Below are 19788 nucleotides of genomic sequence, written 5' to 3' on the forward strand. Positions count from 1 at the left end.
TGTCAAATGCTCTTTATGGCTCTAACGGTTGCGTAGCACGAGAGAAAGCCTGCTACGCTGCTGGAAATTCCACCAGTTCAAACAGGATTTGTCAGGATGCTGATGATTACTGCGTGAGTGACATTTGAGTAGTATCTCTGGGGGCGTCGCCTAACTCATTCAGATTGATAATCTTTACTATCCTGCTGTGGAGGGTTACGACCAGCATGATTTGCGTCAAAATTTATCTATTTTATCCCCCCCCTGAATATCATGTGGATTATTTACGTGAGAAGCATGTCACGGAGAAGATTGGTGCTGAGGTTAAATATGAGGAATGCGCAAATGCACCTATGGAGCAGTTTGCAAAGACAGGCGATGCAAGTTTTTGTCCAACTTTTCCCCCTTGAATGTTGAATTTACTATCCTGTTAAAGGACGCTAGGACTTGGCTGCCCCAGCTGTCGGCTCTGGCCAACTCTGGGATGAAGATTTTGATTTGGGTGCGTACATCAGTGTCTACTTCATTGTTTGCTACCTAATTTACCTGGGAATCATAGGCTGGAGATGCTGATATTAAGTGCGATTTCCTGCTGTCGTGATATCTCGCGTGATCTTGACGCTTCTCAATGGCTTTAGCTGCAACTGGCTTGGGGTAGGTTGATGCATATTTTGTCTCTAACATTGCTGAATTCTGTCGTTTAAAAGAGTCACGCGTCAGTCCTAGCAATGGATTGGTATGGCAATGAGACGCTCCATAACACCCCATTCACCAATATGACAATCAACGGCATACCTGTTGCAGCCGTGCAGAATGTTGACAACTTCTCCTTTGCGTAAGTGTTTTTCTTTCAACTTGCTTTCAAGATATATGCATATCATTATTTTATCTTTTAGGCGGGTGTACGCTGCGGGACACCTAGTGGTTAGTCGACTCGCCCCAAGATGACAATACCTACTGATGCCACTTATGTGATTATCAGCCTGCTTTCCAGCCCCAAGTAGCATTGGAGATTTTCTCGCAGGTTATTCAAAAGGAACAACTTCACTCAGTCTAAAGAGTGAACTCAAGTAACAGCCTGAGACACCGGCATCGTGCTGATGTATCCTTGGCGTGTTGTAGGGGGGGATGCTCCTCCTCACTGGCAGGCCCTCGAACTTCCCGCCCGATCTACGTCAAGGATGCGGCATGCCCATCACAAGCAGCCGCTTCCTGAGACGCGCCGAAGTCGCCGAGACCATATGATACAATGATTGGTATGACTATTTTGACGTCGAGACAAAGTTATTTACTTTGTATCGTGTAATCACAATTCTAGTACTCTGCAGTCCCCGAGTAGTGTCAATGCAGTCATATCCATTTCACTTCTCGACGCAAGCATGTTGGATGAAATACTCTTCCAGCTTTGGCCATGTCGAGTTTTCACTTGGGAGCTTGGCTACTTACTTAAGAGGAGTCAGGACCTTCTAGCATTTGTGGTAGGGGACTGTTAAGCCTGAGACACGTGTGCAGACTGGATGTTCATGGTACCCACATTTGCTCGTGCCATGTAAGTGAAGACATGCTCTCCTACCAGCCTGGCGTCTTGTGGCATACGGTAGACCTTGTGAACCCATATATAAGATAGGCGCTGTTTTGTTCATGCTAAATTATTGGAGATGTTGATGAAGCTTATGTAAGACGCATGCGATTTCCAGTGACTTCCTTTTTGGTCTCACACCAAATCGCCAATGACATTAGTTTCTCAAACGGCTGTAATGCATGGTTCGGTAGCATCCGCGGTGAGAGCTCGTATAGGTTAGCGAACATGTTGCACCTGTACTTGTGGTACGGGATTCCAATGATGGTGGATTGGCAGATAAGAGGAGTTGGACCGGCAGTGAGTCTAAGGGAAGCTCAAAGTAGAGATGAACGTTAACCACGAGCCTAGAGCACTGGAGGTAGGGCGCTCCTCTTGTGACAAATTTGATGACAAGTTTGATACGTAGTAAGAACAGAGAACTTCGGCTGCATCCGCCGGTACCTGCAGCACTTGGCCCAAGGGAACAGCCTCGGGCGTCTACTACTCTGCAGCTCAGAGCAAGAGACCTACGATCCCTCCAAGCTCACCTCGACTACGTTCAACGCCATCAACCTCCAGTAAAATGTCGAAGCCCATTCCAATCACTACACCCCTGCGAGAGTTAAAAGGTCATGAACATTGTATAATGGCAGCCGCAGTGTTCCCCGATAAACGATTGGTTACGGGCTCACACGACAAGACGGTTCGTCTGTGGGACTTGGAGACTGGCGTTGCATTGAAGAAGATGGAGCTGCATCGCGGGGGGGTATCGAGATTAGCGGTCTCACAAGATGAGCAATTGATAGCAAGCGGTGATCTGAATGGGGAGGTCATGATCTGGCACGGAGAAACTGGAGAATTGCTCTCCCAGCCCATCAAAGCTCACACCGAGTGGGTCAGCTCGCTGGATTTTTCTCCTGATGGGACAGTGCTGGCCACTTGTTCAAACGACGGAATGACAAAATTATGGAGCACCAAAACCTGGTCGGAGCTGCAAGGAAGACCGATTAAATGTGGTGGTGGTACTGGTTGTGTTCGGTATTCGCCATCTGGAGAATTTATTGCCATCGCAACATCGAGCATCGACATTTATAATTCAGGCACGAGGGAACTTGTCGCATCCTTCAAGGGTCACAAATCGCACAACTTCTCACTCGTATGGACGGCCGACGGCACACGCCTTCTTACAGGCGGCGATGGGGTCGATCCTACCATACGCGAATGGGATACAACAACCTGGCAGCAGGTTGGCGATCCTTGGACGGGCCACTCCAATTATATCAATGTCATGGTCATTAATCCTGCTGGCACACTCGTCGCATCGGTATCTCCACATGAGGGTCATGTTCGTCTTTGGCGGGTCTCAGATCGACGAACCGTTGCCATCTTCAAGCACTCATCTGGGCCAGAATGGGTCGCTTTCTCCGTGGATGGTAAGCACATCCTCAGCGGAGGCAACGATAGGATGATTTCAGAGTGGGCAATACCGAACAACATCAATTCAAAGGCACGTTTCCTGCCTTGCCTCATAAATCAAAATTTGAGCATGTTTCGTGCAGATCCTAGGCATCATGACAGCTCGCATTGCATGCATAGATGGAGACTTGTCACTCGCCGAAGAACTACTCACACAAGATATCAGCACCGATGGGAACAACCATACTTCCTACGCTCATCGCTCATTTGTTATGGCGCGAAAACACGACTGGGACCACGCCGTTCAGGATGCAATCACGGTGAGATATACTCACTGATCATGGTTCTCTTATGAAAGACTAACTCGATGGTGACATAGTCCATTAGCATTCAGCCATCGTTGATAGGCTTTATCTCCAAGGGTATTGCCCTCTGCGGAAAAGGCCACATCCGCGATGCAAGGGCAGCATTTGATGTTGCATCCATGTACACAGACCAAGATTCAGAAATCGTTCATTTTCTGCTCTTGATCAAGGTATGTTACAGTTGCCTTGCATAGTCTGTCTCATTCCATATTTCAGGCCATCACACTGTTCAATGCAGGTAAACATGACGAAGCAAGCCTACTCCTCAAAGAACTCGCTGCGGGTTGTCCGAATGCCGATACTCGCGCATGTCGTATCGTGGAAGTAAGTAGCATGCAGCTACACTTGGTCATCAATCCCAACCTTTGCACATTAGGCATATCTGCGTGTTCAACTCGAAAAAGCCTTGGATGGCGCACGTCACGCCGAAGCCGCTGACCATTTCACTTCCGCTGTCAACTCCAGCAATTCATCACCAAAATTAAACATTCATGAGATATATGAGGACCTGGTGGTGGTGCGTTAAGACGATGTGTACATAGTGCTTCTCCTAACTATGTATTTTGTCCAGCTCTTCGGCTGGGATCTGAAATGTTTGTGGCTGACTACACACCAGAAACGGTGTAATGCACTCCTTCAGGCAGGTGAATTTCAAGATGCCGTGAAATTATACCGGTATATGGTGGATTCAAGTAACAAAAACACCATGGTCGACTACCTCGACTGGTCCAATGGCAAGTCTAGTTTGTAATGTCATGCAGGCTACAATCCTCACCTGCACAGCTTTCAGGGAAGAATGCAACACGCTTTGTATTGCCAACGGAGATGTTGCCCTCGCTGCAAGCGAGTATGACAGGGCTATCGACCTGTACTCGGCGGCGATCGCCCTGGGTTCTGCATCCGATGTCGTCTTTGCAAATCGCAGCAAGGCAATGTTGGGGAAAATGCTATGGGAGGATGCAGTTCTCGACGCGCAAAAGGTGCGCTGGCATCTATGTTTTTGTACCCCATGTTGACTTCGGCAATGCATAGGTCACCGAACTTAATCCTTCATCTCACGTTGGATACCAGTTAACACATACAGCGCTGCGTGGCGCGGAACGTTACGACGAAGCCATCGAGGCGTTCACAATCATGTTGTCCAAGTTGGACGATGCTCCCGAAGCGCAGATACGCAGTAAGCCATGGAACACTCCTGCATAATCTCGAAATGCCTATCTCATTCTACAGGTTTGCGTCAGCAGTATGTCTGTCCATCCCAAGCAGAAGACGCTATTCGAAGAGCAGTTTGGATCGAACTCGAAAATGCCCCCCTTCGTCTGCTCAACACCTCTACGGGTCTTTTGTGCGACCGAGCAGCACAGCTAAACTCCTTCAAAATGAGTCCGGTGTACAATGAGCTTATCGCGTTTCCAACGAAAGATTCAAACCTCCGAACGGAGCGCATCAAAGACGTAGTGGCAACGTACTTCCGTTGCGTCCTGCTATCACACAGGTGGGAAGAGACGGAGGTGTTGCTGCACGACATTCAGGACAAAGTCGTGTACGAGTTGAATGGACTTGGTGGCATTGCGAAACTGCAGTCGTTCTGCAAAATCGTTCGTGATGCTGGGTATAACTGGGCATGGATGGACACATGCTGTATCGACAAGAAGAGCAATATTACGGAGCTTCAAGAATCGATCAACTCCATGTTCGTCTGGTACCGCAACTCAGCGCTTACGATCGTCTACCTATCCGATGTCCCTCCTTCATCCCAGCCCGGTGCACTGGCGGGGAGTGTTTGGAACGAGCGAGGATGGACCTTCCAAGAATTAGTTGCTCCGCAAGTTGTTATATTTTATCAGAAAGATTGGTCGTTATATCTCGGCGACCGCTCTCCCAACCACAAAGAGTCCCCTGCAATCATGAAGGAGTTGGAGGATGCGACTGGCATAGATGCACGGGCCTTGGTGAACTTCAGTCCAGGTATGAGGGGTGCCCGAGAGAAACTGCAATGGGCGTCGAAGCGCGTCACCACTCTGCAGGAGGACGTTGCGTACTCATTATTTGGCATCTTCGGTATCACTCTACCTGTCATTTATGGCGAGAAGAAGCAGAACGCGCTCGGACGGCTCCTACAGGAGATCGTGGCTCGGTCGGGGGACATCACTGTCCTCGACTGGATTGGACAACCTTCCGAGTTCAATAGCTGTCTTCCAGCCCATATTACCTCTTACACCACTCCTCCATGTGCCCTTTCATCTTTGTCTGAAGATGATATTCACACACAGCTCTCTTCGCTGCGAAAAAATCTCGATGTGGAACTGGCTTTGGAACTTTACGACCGGCTTGATTACACAAGCGCTGCTCGTTTCGCGAACTGCAGGCTGCATCTGCCTTGCATAGCATTCCGTGTCACAGAAGTCAGTCTGAGCTACGGTCCATCCCAGGAGACTCGATATAAAGTCAAGGCAGACGGGCTTCGTGACCTGCTGATCACTACCAAAGAGCTGAATATTCACTCGCGGACAAGACCCATCAAGCAAACCTTCCTGCTTGTCCGTCCCTGGGATCGGTCTCTCCTCGAGCTACCAGACTTTGCAAATCTGCTAGACGATACGGAGAGCGAGGGGGATTATCGGACACCGCCTTTTTCTACGTCAGTCGACTCACCTAGCCATTCTCCTGTAAAACAGGATGGGGTTGATCTAGAATCGCGAGCATTGCGGTTACTCGTTCGCCTTGGGCAGCCTTTTGGCGCCTTTTTGCTAGCGCGGCAGCGCGGTGGAGAATACAAGAGGGTCGCGTCGGATCGTAATATCATTGCGCAGGTCAAAGATGTGTCTTCTGTTCAAGACTTGATGGACATTAAGACGGTAGAAATATTGTAGATGCATATTTTCCCCGGACATGAGGGATCTGAGCGGTGTTCATTGGTACTTTGTATATGTGATACCACATGTATGTGTATTGGACTATAGTTTCTCTTCGAAGAAGACCATGGAAACCTATCTGCGGCAAGCTGGCATCTGCCAGAAATGCGAGCGAACACACTATGGTGTCCGTGGCTATCAAGTAAATGCGAGGCGACGCAACCTACGACTAATCAGCAGAGAAGGACGTACAAGCATTCGATATCTTATTCCTCTCCAGGATCGACGTCCGACTCATCGATATTACTAAGGGAAGGATGAGTTGTGCTCGATTCAGAGTCTCGCTGCTCACTGGACAGTAATCAGACCGAGCCCCACATCATTCACGCAGCGTGGTCTACAGAGTAGACAAGTGGTACACGCACGCTACTGCAACGATCATCGGACGTGTCAACTAGTAGCCATACGGTAAACCTGGGTCTGCTAAGCGCACCAGTACTAGTGCAAGTCCCACGTTTTACGCAAATGGCACTTGCGAGCGCAGGACATAACAAAAAGAAATGACATTGCGAACTTGACTTCAAGTGATAAAAATTGTTGTTGGAATCTTGCTCGTCTAATTCGTAGTCGAGCCTATGATACATCAACTATACAAAAGTTAAGGAACCTACGTGCGCTCCCGGATTGAAGACATTAGGCGACAATATTGGGGTCCCTAGTCGTGTTAAACGCTACGAGGGATTTCGATATACTTCTCCAACGAACTTTTCAGCTGCGGGGAGTAGGAAGTAGCTGAAAAGAGCACCCAGAGAGATTCACCTCCAACATCGAGCGGAGTTATCAGTCTCGTTGGTGGCTTATTTTCAATCTGCAATCCAACTACCACAGTAGCAAGAATGCCAGCTCGCACAGCAGAAAAAGTTGCAGCACTCAGCGAGAGGGGTTCATCGATTATTCTCCCTCTGGGATCAGCGACTAGGCGATATCCACAGATGTGGGGATAGCGGAGTATCATCGAAGCTACTTCACGGAATAGTTTCGAGACTAATCCGAAGGGGATGAGGTCAGAAAAATCGAGATAAAGTGCGATCTCTTTCCAAAGCTCAAGAGGCAGTGGTGAACGTGTGATGTTGGGTGGCACATCATTACTGCCATCAACTCCCCGAGCGAGCGACTTCTCTGTTTTATTCCGTACATAGTAGCAAATATCCACAACACGCTCAAAGAGTGCGGGGTCGATGCGAAAGCCAAGACGAGCGAGAGCAGTGATGCCTGGTGTAGAAGGTGAATGTGCATAGAATGATGGTAAAAACTGGAGGGCGCTCGTATGGCTGAATTTCATCGTGTGCACATCTTTGACAACTTTGACGACTGCACAATGGTAGACGGAAAACGCGACTCCAAAGTATTCACCAGGATTATCCTTCTGCTCCATGATCGCGTTGATCAGGCGTGACACAGAAGCTTGTAGGCATCGCTCTTCATCTAGATGCGTTGCGATGCAAACAACAATGTCTTCGCGAACCCATGTAAACTCTTTTCTTTCCAGCCTGGGATGGAATGCATTCTTGATTTTGTCGAATATTTGAGGAACAAACGTGATGTTGGCCATGAAGCATGCAATTGACCACTGATCGTCCGTGAATTGATTGTGATCAGATACAAGCTCGATATTGTATATGCCCTTGCCAATGGTTTGGTTAACCATGCACTGCCCAATCATGACCTCTAGCAATAAGACTCGAATGTGCTCGTCTGGAGATAAGAAATCATTAATGGCGAGCAGATCGCTCAAAGCCACGTGAGATCCAGTGCACATGGAAGATTGGTACGTTGCGAGGTCAGAATTATTGACGGTCGGTGGTGCTGGCCTCTTGTACCTGTGCTCAGGGGGGCATCGCGATGCGCAAGCTAAGTTGCCGTAATGATCTTTGGAGATATATTGGATAAAAGCACCACTGTCTGGAAGGCATTCCAAGGAGAAAAAAGGCGTTCCATTTATGTGGAAGATATTGCGATCAAGATCTATCTCGTAGATCCATTCGATAAAGATGTCGTTTTCTGGCCGCCGCCAGGATGGGGGCGAGAAATCATCACCGCGTTCTATGAATATTTCAGATAGACTTCTCAGCCCATCTAGTATCTCTCCCAACATCTGTCGATAGGTCGCGATGGCATTGAGAAATTGCATAGATTGAAGCACCTTTACGCCAAGCCCATCTGGATAGCTGTCATAGCTGTGGTATTGAGCGAAATAAATGTTCCGATAGCGGAGCACGTAGTACCCGCGAGTTCCCATGCCTGTACGCAGAGCAAAGAGACCTGGATGAGTCTCCTGATCGATTGATAAGTGCACGTAGAACCTAAAAGACGAATCTCAGCGTTGGTGAAAGAATCGCTATGAACATTGACAGTACCTAAGAGACAGGTCTAGAGACAAATACAACCTGTAAGAGCCAGCGTGCAAACTGAAGAAAAAACATACCTCAGTCTTGCCAGTGAAAGGACCCCTGAGGTACAAATAGTGCAATACAACCAAAGGTCAGTATAATAAAGTTTACTGGCGATACTAGAAACCCTGATGACAAACGAAGAAAAGGAATACAGGTTGAACGTTGCAACGTTGAACATTTAACACAGTCGGTGTACGGGAATAAAATTGAAATCATTTGACTGTATCTGGCAAGAAGACTGAGTCATCGGCAAGATTAAGTTGGCAACGAAGTTCAAGTGATGGTCGAGCGTCACGTCGCGATCGCTAAACGAGTACCAGTACCTTCGCAGAACCAAAAGTTGAGCAACAGAACACATAATCAGCATTATAAACGACACAGAGATGCATGTATGTACTCTATCTCCGCTTCGACCCAGAGCCTTGCTTCCACTGCTGCCAGCCTGATCTTGCTTGAGGAGCAGCAGGCGGTGGAACCGCGGCCTTTAGACTGGTTGATGTAGGCGGGGCAGCTACTGCTGGAGGCGCCGGTTGGGAGAACGTCGGCGCAGGAGGAAAACTCTGGTCTCGTCTCTTAGAATCTGAGACGAGCGCAGTAGGTGCCCTGCTGCTTATCGTGGGAGGGAGGGGGGGTGGCCCACTGGTTGGGGGCATGCAGGGAGGGGGTGGTACGCTAGGTGGACGCATATTTTCTGGCGGGAATGGAGGCCGACAGCCTGGAGGGGGTGCATTTATAGGAGTGACTGGAGGAGGAGGCGGAGCTACATTGGGTGGCGGAGGTGGTGGCGCTGCAGTGTTGTCGGGAGGAGGTGGGTTGACCGGTTGAGAGCTGCCGGTGTCAAGAGATGTCCAGCCACCAGTGCGAAACATTGGTGTACCTGCACTGTAAGAAGCTGGAGGCAGGCTAACCACTGGCGGTGGCGGAAGTGGTGCGGAAGGCGCAGAGGAGGACGCATTGGAATCCAAAGATCCCCAACCCGACCGCTTGAAACCAGTCGCAGGCTCAACTGGTGCTGAAACGGTTGCCCAGCCAGCTTTCTTGAAGTTGCTTGATTGAGCTTCAGAGGGAAGCGACGCCTCTGCAGCAGCAGGTGCATGTGCAGGAGGTACAATAGCTGATGTAGCTGTAGGTTTGGCCATCTTTATCCCAGCAGCCTTTGCAATTTTGCGAAGCTCCTTTTCTTCTCGCTTGCGCTCTTTCTCCTTACGCTTATCGACATCTTCTTGGGTGGTGATGCGTGTGTTGGCTTGCATATCCCGGAGGCGTGCCTTGTGGTGATGCGCGTACGAGTTTGTATGTTCATCATACTGTGCGACATTCTGGAATTGCTTCTCACAAAGCGAACAGTAGAACGGTTTGAGGGTATCTGAAATTTCCGACTTGAGTGCAGCCCGACGGGCGGCATCGTCCTGAAACAAGATCAGTATGCTCTGTGATATTGTTAGTACTGTTGGGCTCGCCTCTCGTGCTTTTCGTTGATATTCGGTTTCTTTTCGTTGTCTCTCAGAGTCCAACTTGCGCCTTTCGGCAACTGTTGTCTCGATCATTCGAAAATCTTGAGTCGTTTTTCCTAGACCAGTCAAATCATTTTTCACATGAAATGGTATAGGATCGACGCGCGCTGCAGTAGAAGGATTAGTGATATAGTTCACGATAGGAATGATCAAACATACCGTCTGCCGATAGTCCCAATGGCTGACCCTCTGACCAACCAAGTTTTGCGAGTATTGCAAAGCCCTTGTTGGTGCTTTTGATCTTGGTCTCAACGGTGATGACCTCCCTTTCTGGACCGCGGACATATTCGTCATATTTTTCAATGTCCATTGCATCGGGTGTAGGTGATGGTGACCTTGAGACTAGCGAGACGCCGTCGTCATCGTCATCATCAACATCTTGGTGAGAACGCTGGGATGGATGCACGGAAGGGCAGTAGGGGTGTTTTATTCGTGCCAGAAAATATGGCAGAGTACCTTCATAGAATTAGTTTGGTTTTGTACAGATTGTGCTTGTTCTTGAGTGTCTGTATCAGGTCGAGACATGGGAATTGCATTCCAGCGAGCTATGCTCTGAGCAGACATGGTGAGAGAAGTAGCAGACAACAATGAACTCGGACCAAAAATAAAATGTGCCATCAACCGTGTTTCAACAAAATTTTGACCCCTCCATGGGGGGTACATGGAGTCCAAACCACGAGTGCGACACCTTGACACGCTTTCTATGTTAAATTCATGTTCGCGATCTAATTATCAATCTCTAAGTACTCTACTTGCAAGACGTGCATTTCGGAGCAATGAGTTGAATTCAAGAGTTGAACACTGAAAAGTCATATGAATGATGGCGTCACGTGAGAGCTATAACTTTTCATCATACCGGATGGCAGAGTTCATGGCCTTTCAATGACATTGGCAACACCCTTGTCCGCCCAGTCTTTCGTTAGGCTCCTCAAAGCCCCCACAGATCCACCTAATCCAGAGAGCCCACTAAAAATCCAAATCGCTTGGGCAGTATGGGATGATACTACTATTCACATTCCAAATAAGCACGAGCTCATCGCCGAGTTCATACTCACCCGACTACTCAAAGACAAGTCAAAAACTAGGTGCGTCAGCTTATGCGGAGTACATTCATTGCTCATGACAACTGATGAATCAGCGACAATCCGGTAATCGATGCGCGGTACTGGTCCCTTCTTCGCAAGGTTTTGGTTTTAGATGGCAGCGTAGGGGCAGGTGTACGTGGCCTCAAGGTCTGGCTTGGTTCTCTTCTCAATCGCACACCGCTCGCACCGATAATCATCTCGATCCTTACTCTCCTAAGGGATCTGCCAGTTACAAAAGCGAAAGAGCTCCTTGTGCCCGTACACCCGTGCTTCTCTGTCTTGTGGCCATTAAGTGTCCACAAAATTGGCGTGGAGACATTATTAGAGTGCCTTGGCGCTGTACTGAATGTCTCTACTGAGCTGTTTGACGATGTTATTTTGGATGGTATCTGTGAGACAATCGTATTTTCATATAGAGAAGCACTAGGAAATGCGGGGAACAAGAAGAAGGTGCGCAGTGCTATTGTTTTTACGTGGCAAGAGAAACCTAAGACGTTTGTGTAGCTACCTGTGACCTTCCTTCAATCTCACCTCTCACCCTGGATTCATGCAATCTCATCATCATCCCATTTGTCTCCACAGTTGAATAAAGCAGTATACGCCGCAGGAACAGAGACCTTGTTCTCTCTCGATACGCTTCGTGCATCCCCGTCGTCTGAGAGCTTATTCACCGCCCTATCTTCTTTGCCGAACTCACCAACCACAATAAATCTCGCGATCCCGCTCCTACCCCGCCTCTTCAGTACCCATACGCACTCCCTACGGCGATACCGCACCAGTTTGTTTCCCGCTTCCCAGAATAACATACAAAACCGTGAAAACGACATGAGAATGACATCCATGGCATTCTTCGCGTCGTGCCTCAAGTTATTGGCCGGGAACGATCTGAGCTGGGACGCAAGAGTGGGTTTGGTCAGCATCATTGAGAGCGAGCGCATTTACGCAAGTCAATGTGTGGGAGAGATGGAGGTGGAAACAATCAGAGAGGATGCGGTCCGGGTATTGGAGGAAGAAAAAGCGGAGCAAAAGGTGGTAGGTTTGGCTTTGGACGTGCTGGCTGCGCTCGCGACGGTGGACTATGATGTGATTGAACCTGTGGTAGGAAGAATACTTCCTCGGCTGATCTTGGTAAGCTTGACCTCTTCGTTCGTCTTTTTCTGTGAAATCAATGCGTCTGCCATTCTTGGTGTCTTTTCCTCTAGACTCGCCCATCTCCCTCCATACAAAAATCAGCCAACGTACTTCTTAACATCCTCCTCGACTTTCACTCCAAGACGCGCACGTTACACGCATACACTCATGCACTCTTTGATGCCTGCACCTCTCTTCCTTCCATCAGATCCCTTGCGTCACCACAAGAATTTTACGACCGCGGACGCACCTCTATTATCCTAGCGCACACCCATCTTTCCTCGCTCGCTCAAGCGTTCCGCACATTCCTCACACCCACTCAAGTAAAAGAGGCAGCTCAGATTACCCCGACTCTCAAAAATACTTTTAATACCTACCAAAACCTTTCCTTGCGGATAAAAACTAATGAGATGGAAGACAGACCGCGTAAAAAGCGACGGAAAAGTGAACCTGCTCCGCCATCTGCGAGTCCAGCGCCCATACAGGTCATGCAGGAAGTAGACGCTTATGCACTTTCACTTTCCCTCACTCTCAAGTTCGCGGCTCTATTCCTGTCGAACCTCCCATCTTCCTTCGTTACCCCCGGGGTTCGCGAGGCTGTGCTTGAGGCAAGCGTATGGGCCATCGAGGCCGCTCGCTCACTTCTTTGTAACAAGACTTCGAAAATATCCTGGGCAGACCAAGTGACAAGTGCTGCACTTCTTCGTTTTGCGTATCATCTACTGGCTTGGAAGTGCGGTGGAGAACTAGGAGACATGGGAGGACTATTGGAGGTTGCCAAAACAGAAGATGGTGCGGAGGGGGAGCTAGTGCTTGAAATTGTGCGTCTTCCTCCTCTCTTTGTTGGAAGGACCTGATTGATTTTTTTAGCTGCGATTTCTCTTTGCGTGGTCTTCTAGATCGGACACCGATGTAGCAGTGGAAACTGTATTGGACTTTGCCCTGGCGTATATCGAGGCGCAAGCGGAGAACACGGACGGATTGATGGTACTCTACCTAATCGTTGAGCGGTGGTTAGATCTTGTAGAGTATGTCATCTCTTTGATCCCTCCTTGTGGTTCTATTGATCGATGTACACCTCAACCGCGCAGTGCCCGAGGATCTAAATCTTCCCTTGATCGCCTGATCAAACTTATATTCTCTATTTCGCCCACGTCTACTCGTCGCGTAGACCTGCAGGGCTTGCAGCCAAAAGATGTTCTCTGGGGTGTTTTGCACAATGCGCAGTTCTGGGAGATGGGGAATATACGAAGTAAGATTATTCGTTTCTCTGATTCCTTCATTTTGTCATACTGATATTTACCACTTAATTACGACAGTCTCCGTTCTTGCATACCTCACGCCCCCGCCTAACTCTATGAAAGTTCCTGCGTTGGATCAGCTCAGCAACACTTACTACCTCCTCTTATATGTTCCCCCCGAGTACCTCACTAAACAGGCTCGCGCGGAGCTTGTGCACCGGGCAATGGAGGGGGATGTCACTCTTTCGTCGTTGCTGCATGTGACCACCGGAGAGAAGACGGCGAAGGGCAAACGTAAGCGTGACGAAGGAAGGGACCTAGAAGATGTGAGGCAAACGCTCATGCACATACGTGTATTCCTTCAACGGATGGGGAGACTCGGGCATCTGAACACATCTGATCGCGAAGTATGTTTACATGGGCTTTCTTTAGTTCTGGCTGATGTGCGCTTGTAGAGCACCAGGGACTACGTGAAGCACCTCATGAGCATGGAGGTTTCAGACAATGCGGTGTTGAGAGAGGCCACGATAAATATTGCGGAACTTTATATTGTGTATGTCTCCCCTCTGTTCTTCTGCAGGGTTACTGACCCCTGAGCAGTGCGCTCCTGCGAGCATCAGATCAAGACCCTTCTACCTCAGCCGCGTGTGCTTCTATTTTCTGCTCTCTCGCGCAGTCTGGTTCTCTTGATGAAGAGAGCGTTACCCAGTTGTGTGTCCTCCAGCTTGTTGAGCGTCTCAGACAGGATTTTTCTGTTTTCAGGTGCGTCCATTCTTCATTCCATATAAGCGTAAATTCCTCTTCTAATAATGTTGATAGTCTTCCTGGCTTGATAGTTGCATCAATAAAAGAAGTGCATGCTGCACTAACTCCAGTTTCACACCCCAACGTCATTGACACGCTCCCCGCGAGCGGGACTATTAAAGCATGGGCGCGCCACCTTTCATTTAGCCATTGGTTAGGCGTTGCCGGTGAGCATTCAAGCGTCCTTCATTTCGGTAGTGCTCACTCGTTTTTTTTCTCAGCTACTTCAACTTCTGAGTACGGCCAACATATCGCAGCCGCCCTTTTGCGAAACAGAGAAAAATGCAAGTCTTCTGCAGACACCTTGGGACTTCTCTTTGAGGAACTGCGTTGCTTGCCCAACGTCGACCGCAAGATGCATCTTGGTCTAGCAGTAGGGGTGTTTATATTTTCTACGGAAGCTGGTATGTTGTTTTTGTTACTTTGTGTCCATTGGTCGAATTAAGTTGAGGTGAACTTAGGAGACATCAAATCCTTGGATGAAGTCGTCTCAAGCGGATCCAAGCATCTTTCAGTCGATGACTTCTCACATCTACTAAACACAGTATATGAAGCACTTGAAAGCACGCGATTTCCTCCGGTTCAATGCGTGCGTCTAGTGCATGCGGCCACTGTTCTGTTGCGTGATGCACCTCAAGGTAGATGAGATGGCTTCAAATACTTCTGAACACCATCCTTATTCTGTCGTAGGGACTTTGAAGGTCGTTCAGTGTTTGTTCAGTCAGTGTCTGAATCTCTTTATCGGACACACACAGTTCTTTGCGGGTCCTGTGGACTTGAAGTTAGCTTGCCTCGAGTTTGTGGCTCGGCAATGTTCAGATAGGGTATGTCGTAAGTATATTCTATCATTAATACTAACTTGACGCTTCATCCCAGCCTGCAGCTCTTCGCCCTGTCGACCCGGGTCCCATCCATGTCCTGCTGTCTAAGATCCTTTCCGGGTCTCCAACACATGACAGTACCACCACGCCCGCGGTCTTCCACGCCTCTACCACAATCCTAAACGCACTCGTTCGACTGCGGCGCGATCTTGTCGTCCACGTTTTGCCACATCTGGGGATGGTTCTCCGCCAACTAGTCTCATGCACTCGCAGCCTACGGCCCCAGCTAGCCGCGAAGCAGAGCCGCATCGTCACCGACACCCTCCCATCGTGGATAGCACCATCTGAGCCACTAGGTGTGTCAGAAGCTCGTGCACTTGCACGGCTCTTCACCTCCTTGACGACAAAGAGTGTCCCCCGCGTGCACATGCAGCCCAGTGCAGAGCAGAAAGCGGAGAGCCTGTCCAAACCGTTCGCCAAGCATGCTGCTTATGTGCTTACTGCGCACATTGACGCTGTGAACGACCCGTTGTGTGTCACACGGGCAGATGTGAGGCGTGAGCTTGAGCCGGGTCTGTTCTCACTGTGCGAGATGATGGGTACGCACAGTCGTGATGCTGTTATGGTCAGTGCATTGGATGCAGGTGGGAAGAGCGTGATGAAGGCACTCTGGAAGGAGTATGAAAAACAGCGGTATATTGGGAAGGGGTAGAGCTCCACATGCATATATACATATTGTCGATCTATCTACTTGCATCGATTCTCTTCACATCTACGTTGGTCTAACGGCCTTGACGTACACATCTCTGAACAAGGTCTTCTTCTTGGGCGGTGCATTCTCGGGTCTCCATCCCGCAGCAGCCTTCTCTTCTTTGAGCGCGCGCAGGAGCTCTAGGAAGTCTTCTATCGCTTGAGGCGATGTCTGAATGTGCATCAGAAGGCGAGACCCATTCAGCTTAATGGGATCAGGAAGTTGTGCAGCCCGCTCGACTACTTCCCAGTATTCAACCCCGATAGGCGAAGGGTCATAGAACAACTGATAGAAGGTCACTATCGTTTTCATGTAGCATCTAACTTTGTCAGGGTACCACCCACCATGCAAGTTTCAGCGGGACTCAAGATACCAACGCCAAGCTCTTCTAAGCCCTGCTGCATCCGCTTTGCAAGGGCGTGCACGTGAGGGAGCATAGGGAAATTGTAAGTGAGTGCGTAGGCAGCGCAGCCAGCCATGTACCCGGTCTGGCGCATACCCCCACCAAAGAGCTTTCGGAACCATCGCGCCTTGGTTATGAATGGCGTTGAGCCAACTAGGATAGTTCCGATGGGAGCACCTATGCGATTGGTGAGCATCGTCAACGATAAATTGTTGTCGAGCGTGTCTTACCAAGTCCTTTGCTGAGACATAAGCTCACAGATTCAAATGGGTCACAGAGATCTTTCATGGATAATCCGGTCTCTGCTGCAACATGCCAGATGCGGGCACCGTCGAGGTGCATGATGATACCCCGACTACGTGCGTTCTTCGAAATTTCAATCACGTCGTCCTGTGGAATGATGGTCCCGTTCAAAGTATTCTCGAGTGCTATGATACGCGTTGGGGCACTTCAGGGGCGATGTCACTGGAGTAGTCAAGCAATATTTACTTTGGTACTTACACATGGACATCTGTACCAGAGACGATACGAGGTTCAATGTCCTCCCAGGTAAGATGATGTTCTAGTGATGAGCATAAAATAATTTAAAATGTAGGTTCTAATTGGAAAGAGCATACCATTGGCGGGAATGATTGGGATACTGTTGGCACCTGAGTGAAATGCGGCGCCGCCAGCTTCCATGCTAACAAGCGTTGGAAATATATTCCTCGAGCGACGAGCAAACTTACCGGTATATGTGGGCCCGTGCATCTGTGATGACTGAATATGGAGGCTGCTGTAAGTGAGTCCTGATGGCAACTTGATTCGACATCGTGCCCGTGGGTAGAAAGAGGCCTGCTTCTTTTCCGGTGATTTTTGCGACGTGAGTTTCAAGAAAGGCGGTGGATGGCTCGAAATATACATCGTCCCCGAGGGACGCACCGAGAGCATAGGCATTCATCTCCTTGGTCGGCACTAATGACGTGCCATTAGCGTGAATCCGTGCTCCATATCGAGATAGAATACCTGTGATAGTATCCGCTGTAGATACTCTGTGAGACTGATCTCCCATGCAATGGTGCAAACCACTCACACACAAATGTCCTCGAAATTTCCTGGACCTTGAGGATGTTGTCATCATCTTGAGTCTCGGAATGCACATCGCAAGCGATTTCCTGCGCGAGTTCAGCGAAACGGATGTTTGTCAGGGAAGACATGGGTCGATGAGATATTGGATGATTGTGCTGGCATATTTCTGGTACTTATCTACATATTGTAAGGACGGAGCGTTTGGTCCCGCGAAACCAATTCGTTGGAGTGGAGTAAGCACGTGGTGTCAACGCGAATTGGTTCCGCGGGATCAAACGCTCCGTAGAAATATATATAGATGGGCTCGGAGTAAAGATGAAACCATAATAGCCAGCAAATGAGGGACACCATAAGGAAAACGTCGAGAAGTGCCTTATTTACGAAAATATGAAACTAATTTGGGTGGACTTTAATCCAGCTTCGTCTATCACTTGAGCAGTGGGACCAAGCGTTAGCTCGGATCAAGCGCAGGCTTACATCACATATACTGCAATTGTACCTAGGCATTCAAATTGCTAGTATGCTGGTGATTGTCGAGGACAGTAGGTATCACAATAAATGCATTGAATCATCTAGTGGGTGTGGAGGACCTCGTGGCCCTGATGTACACGTTCCTCATCCCGTTTGAGTTCACTGCTAAAGGAACAATACCCGCCTGGACCTTCTCCTCCTTCAGGGTTTTGATCAATGACAAGAAGTCTTCCACTGCCTCGGGCGATGTTTGGATATGTACTACGAGACGAGAACCGGTAAGACCAATGGGGTTCGGCAATGCAGCCGCACGATCTATGATTTCCCAGTACTCGATACCGATTGTGGAGGGATCATAAAAAACCTATTTCGCGTCGTAAGTTCGTTGGCAATTTCGAGATCGAGAAACAACCTATGGGACTTACCATGCAAGTCTCTGCGGGACTCAATATGCCGACCTGAAGCTCTTCTAAACCAGCTTGCAGGCGTTTTGCTAGAGCGTGAACCCTAGGAAGGAGAGAGAAATTATGGGTGAGTGCGTAAGCGACCGACCCAGCAAGAACACCAGTCTGCCGCATCCCTCCGCCAAAAATCTTCCGGAACCAGCGCGCTTTCTGTATAAATTCCTTGGGACCGACGAGACAAGTCCCCACAGGGGCGCCTGCAGCGAGTCAGTTTCTACTCGTAGGTACTGATGGCGATACTGACCGAGACCCTTGCTGAAGCACAAACTGACTGAGTCAAATGGTGCGCAGAGTTCATCGATCGGTGTCTGAGTTTCAGCGGCGACGTGCCACAGACGTGCACCATCAAGATGCATCAGTATGCCATTCTTGAGGGCAAAATCAGCTATCTCAATTATGTCGCTCTGCGGCATGATCGTGCCATCCAGCGTGTTTTCCAGGCAAATGATTCGCGTCGGTGCGCTGATAAACATTAAAAGAATCCTTGACATGTGAAACCTCCATACCTGTGTATGTCAGTGCCGAACACTACATGAGGTTCGATATCTTTCAGAGTTAAATGGTGTCCTGTGTAGATGTTAATAATAGAGTGTGTGACCCCATAATCATGTGCATGCCATTTTTAGGTGTCAAAGCGTTCTGGAGAGCACCTGAGTGTATTGCTGCGCCACCAGCCTCGTACCTAGGGCAAGTCAGCCGCCAGGTTACGATGAATGGAGCAACAGCCTGAACTTATTGATGTGCGCCCGAATATCACAAATGATGGAATTGGGAGGCTGCTGGAGATGCGTGCGGATAGCAAGCTGGTTGCCCATAGTCCCGCTGCTTACAAAGAGAGCAGCCTCCTTCCCTGTGAGCTTAGCAATGTGTGCCTCGAGTGCAATAGTAGATGGCTCGTTGTAGACGTCATCGCCGAGTGAAGTCTGTACGGCGTACGCGAACATCTCCTTCGTGGGCACTGAACGATGTCCCATTCATCGGAAGCGATTTGCAATAAAAGTGGGGAACACACCTGTGATAGTATCGGCTACCATTTCTTCAGCCAAACAAAATCCTCACTGTCTATTCGAGCTCACATATAAAACTCCTGGAAACTTCTTCCAGTTGTCTCGCATTGTCGCGCTGTTGAGTAGGAGTGATGATGTCTACTTTCACCTGCTCGATGATCGACGCCAGTTTAGGATCCATGTTGAAGAGAGGAGATTGTGGTATGCGAAAAGAGAAGTGGCGGTTATGATTGTAAGAAAGCCGCACTGAGCTGGACAGTATTGTGATGCCAGGTTTGAGCAAGAATGACTCGAGTCTGGTTGCAATGACTCCGCTTGGTCAAAAACTTGTTATCTGCATATATATATGTCTGTCGGGACTCCGCTTACCAACACTGGTACGCCATGGCCAGTTGATGA

The 19788-nt window shown here is 49.0% G+C and overlaps 7 protein-coding genes across 7 annotated transcripts; 3 read left to right on the forward strand and 4 right to left on the reverse strand.

The window, feature by feature from the left end:
• The first annotated feature begins 152 nt into the window (after positions 1-152).
• On the forward strand, positions 153-1155 carry HD556DRAFT_28707 (Alpha/Beta hydrolase protein). Its single transcript, XM_041310149.1, has 6 exons — positions 153-359; positions 416-481; positions 539-558; positions 618-633; positions 687-814; positions 876-1155. The coding sequence occupies exons 1-6, from the start codon at positions 207-209 to the stop codon at positions 925-927; spliced, it is 435 nt and encodes a 144-aa protein (XP_041167785.1). The 5' UTR covers positions 153-206; the 3' UTR covers positions 928-1155.
• Positions 1156-2123: 968 nt separating this feature from the next.
• HD556DRAFT_1435835 (uncharacterized protein) lies at positions 2124-6194 on the forward strand (the record flags this gene model as incomplete). The annotated part of the gene is made up of 9 exons (XM_041305479.1): positions 2124-2973; positions 3107-3276; positions 3336-3491; positions 3538-3645; positions 3698-3838; positions 3893-4064; positions 4105-4301; positions 4354-4498; positions 4552-6194. The coding sequence occupies 9 exons, from the start codon at positions 2124-2126 to the stop codon at positions 6192-6194; spliced, it is 3582 nt and encodes a 1193-aa protein (XP_041167786.1).
• Positions 6195-6618: 424 nt separating this feature from the next.
• Positions 6619-8665, reverse strand: HD556DRAFT_1318125 (uncharacterized protein). The gene is made up of 2 exons (XM_041301215.1): positions 8594-8665; positions 6619-8539 (listed from the first exon to the last, which is right to left on the reverse strand). The coding sequence occupies exon 2, from the start codon at positions 8473-8475 to the stop codon at positions 6901-6903; it is 1575 nt and encodes a 524-aa protein (XP_041167787.1). The 5' UTR covers positions 8476-8539; positions 8594-8665; the 3' UTR covers positions 6619-6900.
• Positions 8666-9027: 362 nt separating this feature from the next.
• HD556DRAFT_1223299 (uncharacterized protein) lies at positions 9028-10707 on the reverse strand (the record flags this gene model as incomplete). The annotated part of the gene is made up of 3 exons (XM_041296879.1): positions 9028-10250; positions 10303-10534; positions 10600-10707. 3 exons carry the CDS (start codon positions 10705-10707, stop codon positions 9028-9030), a joined length of 1563 nt encoding a protein of 520 aa, XP_041167788.1.
• A 279-nt stretch (positions 10708-10986) lies between these two features.
• Positions 10987-15958, forward strand: HD556DRAFT_1318132 (Urb2/Npa2 family-domain-containing protein). Its single transcript, XM_041301216.1, has 14 exons — positions 10987-11228; positions 11282-11678; positions 11733-12356; positions 12431-13180; positions 13230-13387; positions 13451-13611; positions 13679-14007; positions 14056-14153; positions 14201-14362; positions 14420-14571; positions 14626-14808; positions 14866-15042; positions 15095-15228; positions 15281-15958. The coding sequence occupies exons 1-14, from the start codon at positions 11026-11028 to the stop codon at positions 15935-15937; spliced, it is 4185 nt and encodes a 1394-aa protein (XP_041167789.1). The 5' UTR covers positions 10987-11025; the 3' UTR covers positions 15938-15958.
• Positions 15959-17671, reverse strand: HD556DRAFT_1318137 (pyridoxal phosphate-dependent transferase). Its single transcript, XM_041301217.1, has 8 exons — positions 17452-17671; positions 17385-17399; positions 17108-17333; positions 16997-17061; positions 16881-16941; positions 16610-16827; positions 16321-16556; positions 15959-16261 (listed from the first exon to the last, which is right to left on the reverse strand). The coding sequence occupies exons 1-8, from the start codon at positions 17573-17575 to the stop codon at positions 15998-16000; spliced, it is 1209 nt and encodes a 402-aa protein (XP_041167790.1). The 5' UTR covers positions 17576-17671; the 3' UTR covers positions 15959-15997.
• HD556DRAFT_1318150 (pyridoxal phosphate-dependent transferase) lies at positions 17613-19788 on the reverse strand (the record flags this gene model as incomplete). The annotated part of the gene is made up of 8 exons (XM_041301218.1): positions 19459-19788; positions 19395-19409; positions 19115-19340; positions 19000-19064; positions 18889-18949; positions 18627-18844; positions 18344-18579; positions 17613-18282 (listed from the first exon to the last, which is right to left on the reverse strand). Coding segments are annotated over exons 1-8 (1196 nt in total), but the record flags the coding sequence as incomplete, so codon positions are not given.

This window comes from Suillus plorans (assembly GCF_016647745.1).
Source record: "Suillus plorans strain S12 chromosome Unknown HD556scaffold_1, whole genome shotgun sequence".
In the NCBI taxonomy this organism is placed as follows: domain Eukaryota; kingdom Fungi; phylum Basidiomycota; class Agaricomycetes; order Boletales; family Suillaceae; genus Suillus; species Suillus plorans.

What these genes read in the sequence shown, in the direction of transcription:
- HD556DRAFT_28707 (XM_041310149.1), top strand. Translation starts at nt 207, where the DNA reads ATGATTTGCGTCAAAATTTATCTATTTTATCCCCCCCCTGAATATCAT. An exon ending in AGTTTGCAAAGACAGGCGAT is followed by an intron (nt 360 to 415) that starts GCAAGTTTTTGT and finishes ATCCTGTTAAAG; the next exon opens with GACGCTAGGACTTGGCTGCC. An exon ending in GTTGACAACTTCTCCTTTGC is followed by an intron (nt 815 to 875) that starts GTAAGTGTTTTT and finishes TTTATCTTTTAG; the next exon opens with GCGGGTGTACGCTGCGGGAC.
- HD556DRAFT_1318132 (XM_041301216.1), top strand. Translation starts at nt 11,026, where the DNA reads ATGACATTGGCAACACCCTTGTCCGCCCAGTCTTTCGTTAGGCTCCTC. An exon ending in CGGTGGTTAGATCTTGTAGA is followed by an intron (nt 13,388 to 13,450) that starts GTATGTCATCTC and finishes TCAACCGCGCAG; the next exon opens with TGCCCGAGGATCTAAATCTT. An exon ending in TGAACACATCTGATCGCGAA is followed by an intron (nt 14,008 to 14,055) that starts GTATGTTTACAT and finishes GTGCGCTTGTAG; the next exon opens with AGCACCAGGGACTACGTGAA.
- HD556DRAFT_1318125 (XM_041301215.1), bottom strand. Translation starts at nt 8,475, where the DNA reads ATGGGAACTCGCGGGTACTACGTGCTCCGCTATCGGAACATTTATTTC.
- HD556DRAFT_1318137 (XM_041301217.1), bottom strand. Translation starts at nt 17,575, where the DNA reads ATGTCTTCCCTGACAAACATCCGTTTCGCTGAACTCGCGCAGGAAATC. An exon ending in GCACGGGCCCACATATACCG is followed by an intron (nt 17,062 to 17,107) that starts GTAAGTTTGCTC and finishes AACGCTTGTTAG; the next exon opens with CATGGAAGCTGGCGGCGCCG. An exon ending in ATGTCTCAGCAAAGGACTTG is followed by an intron (nt 16,557 to 16,609) that starts GTAAGACACGCT and finishes CCAATCGCATAG; the next exon opens with GTGCTCCCATCGGAACTATC.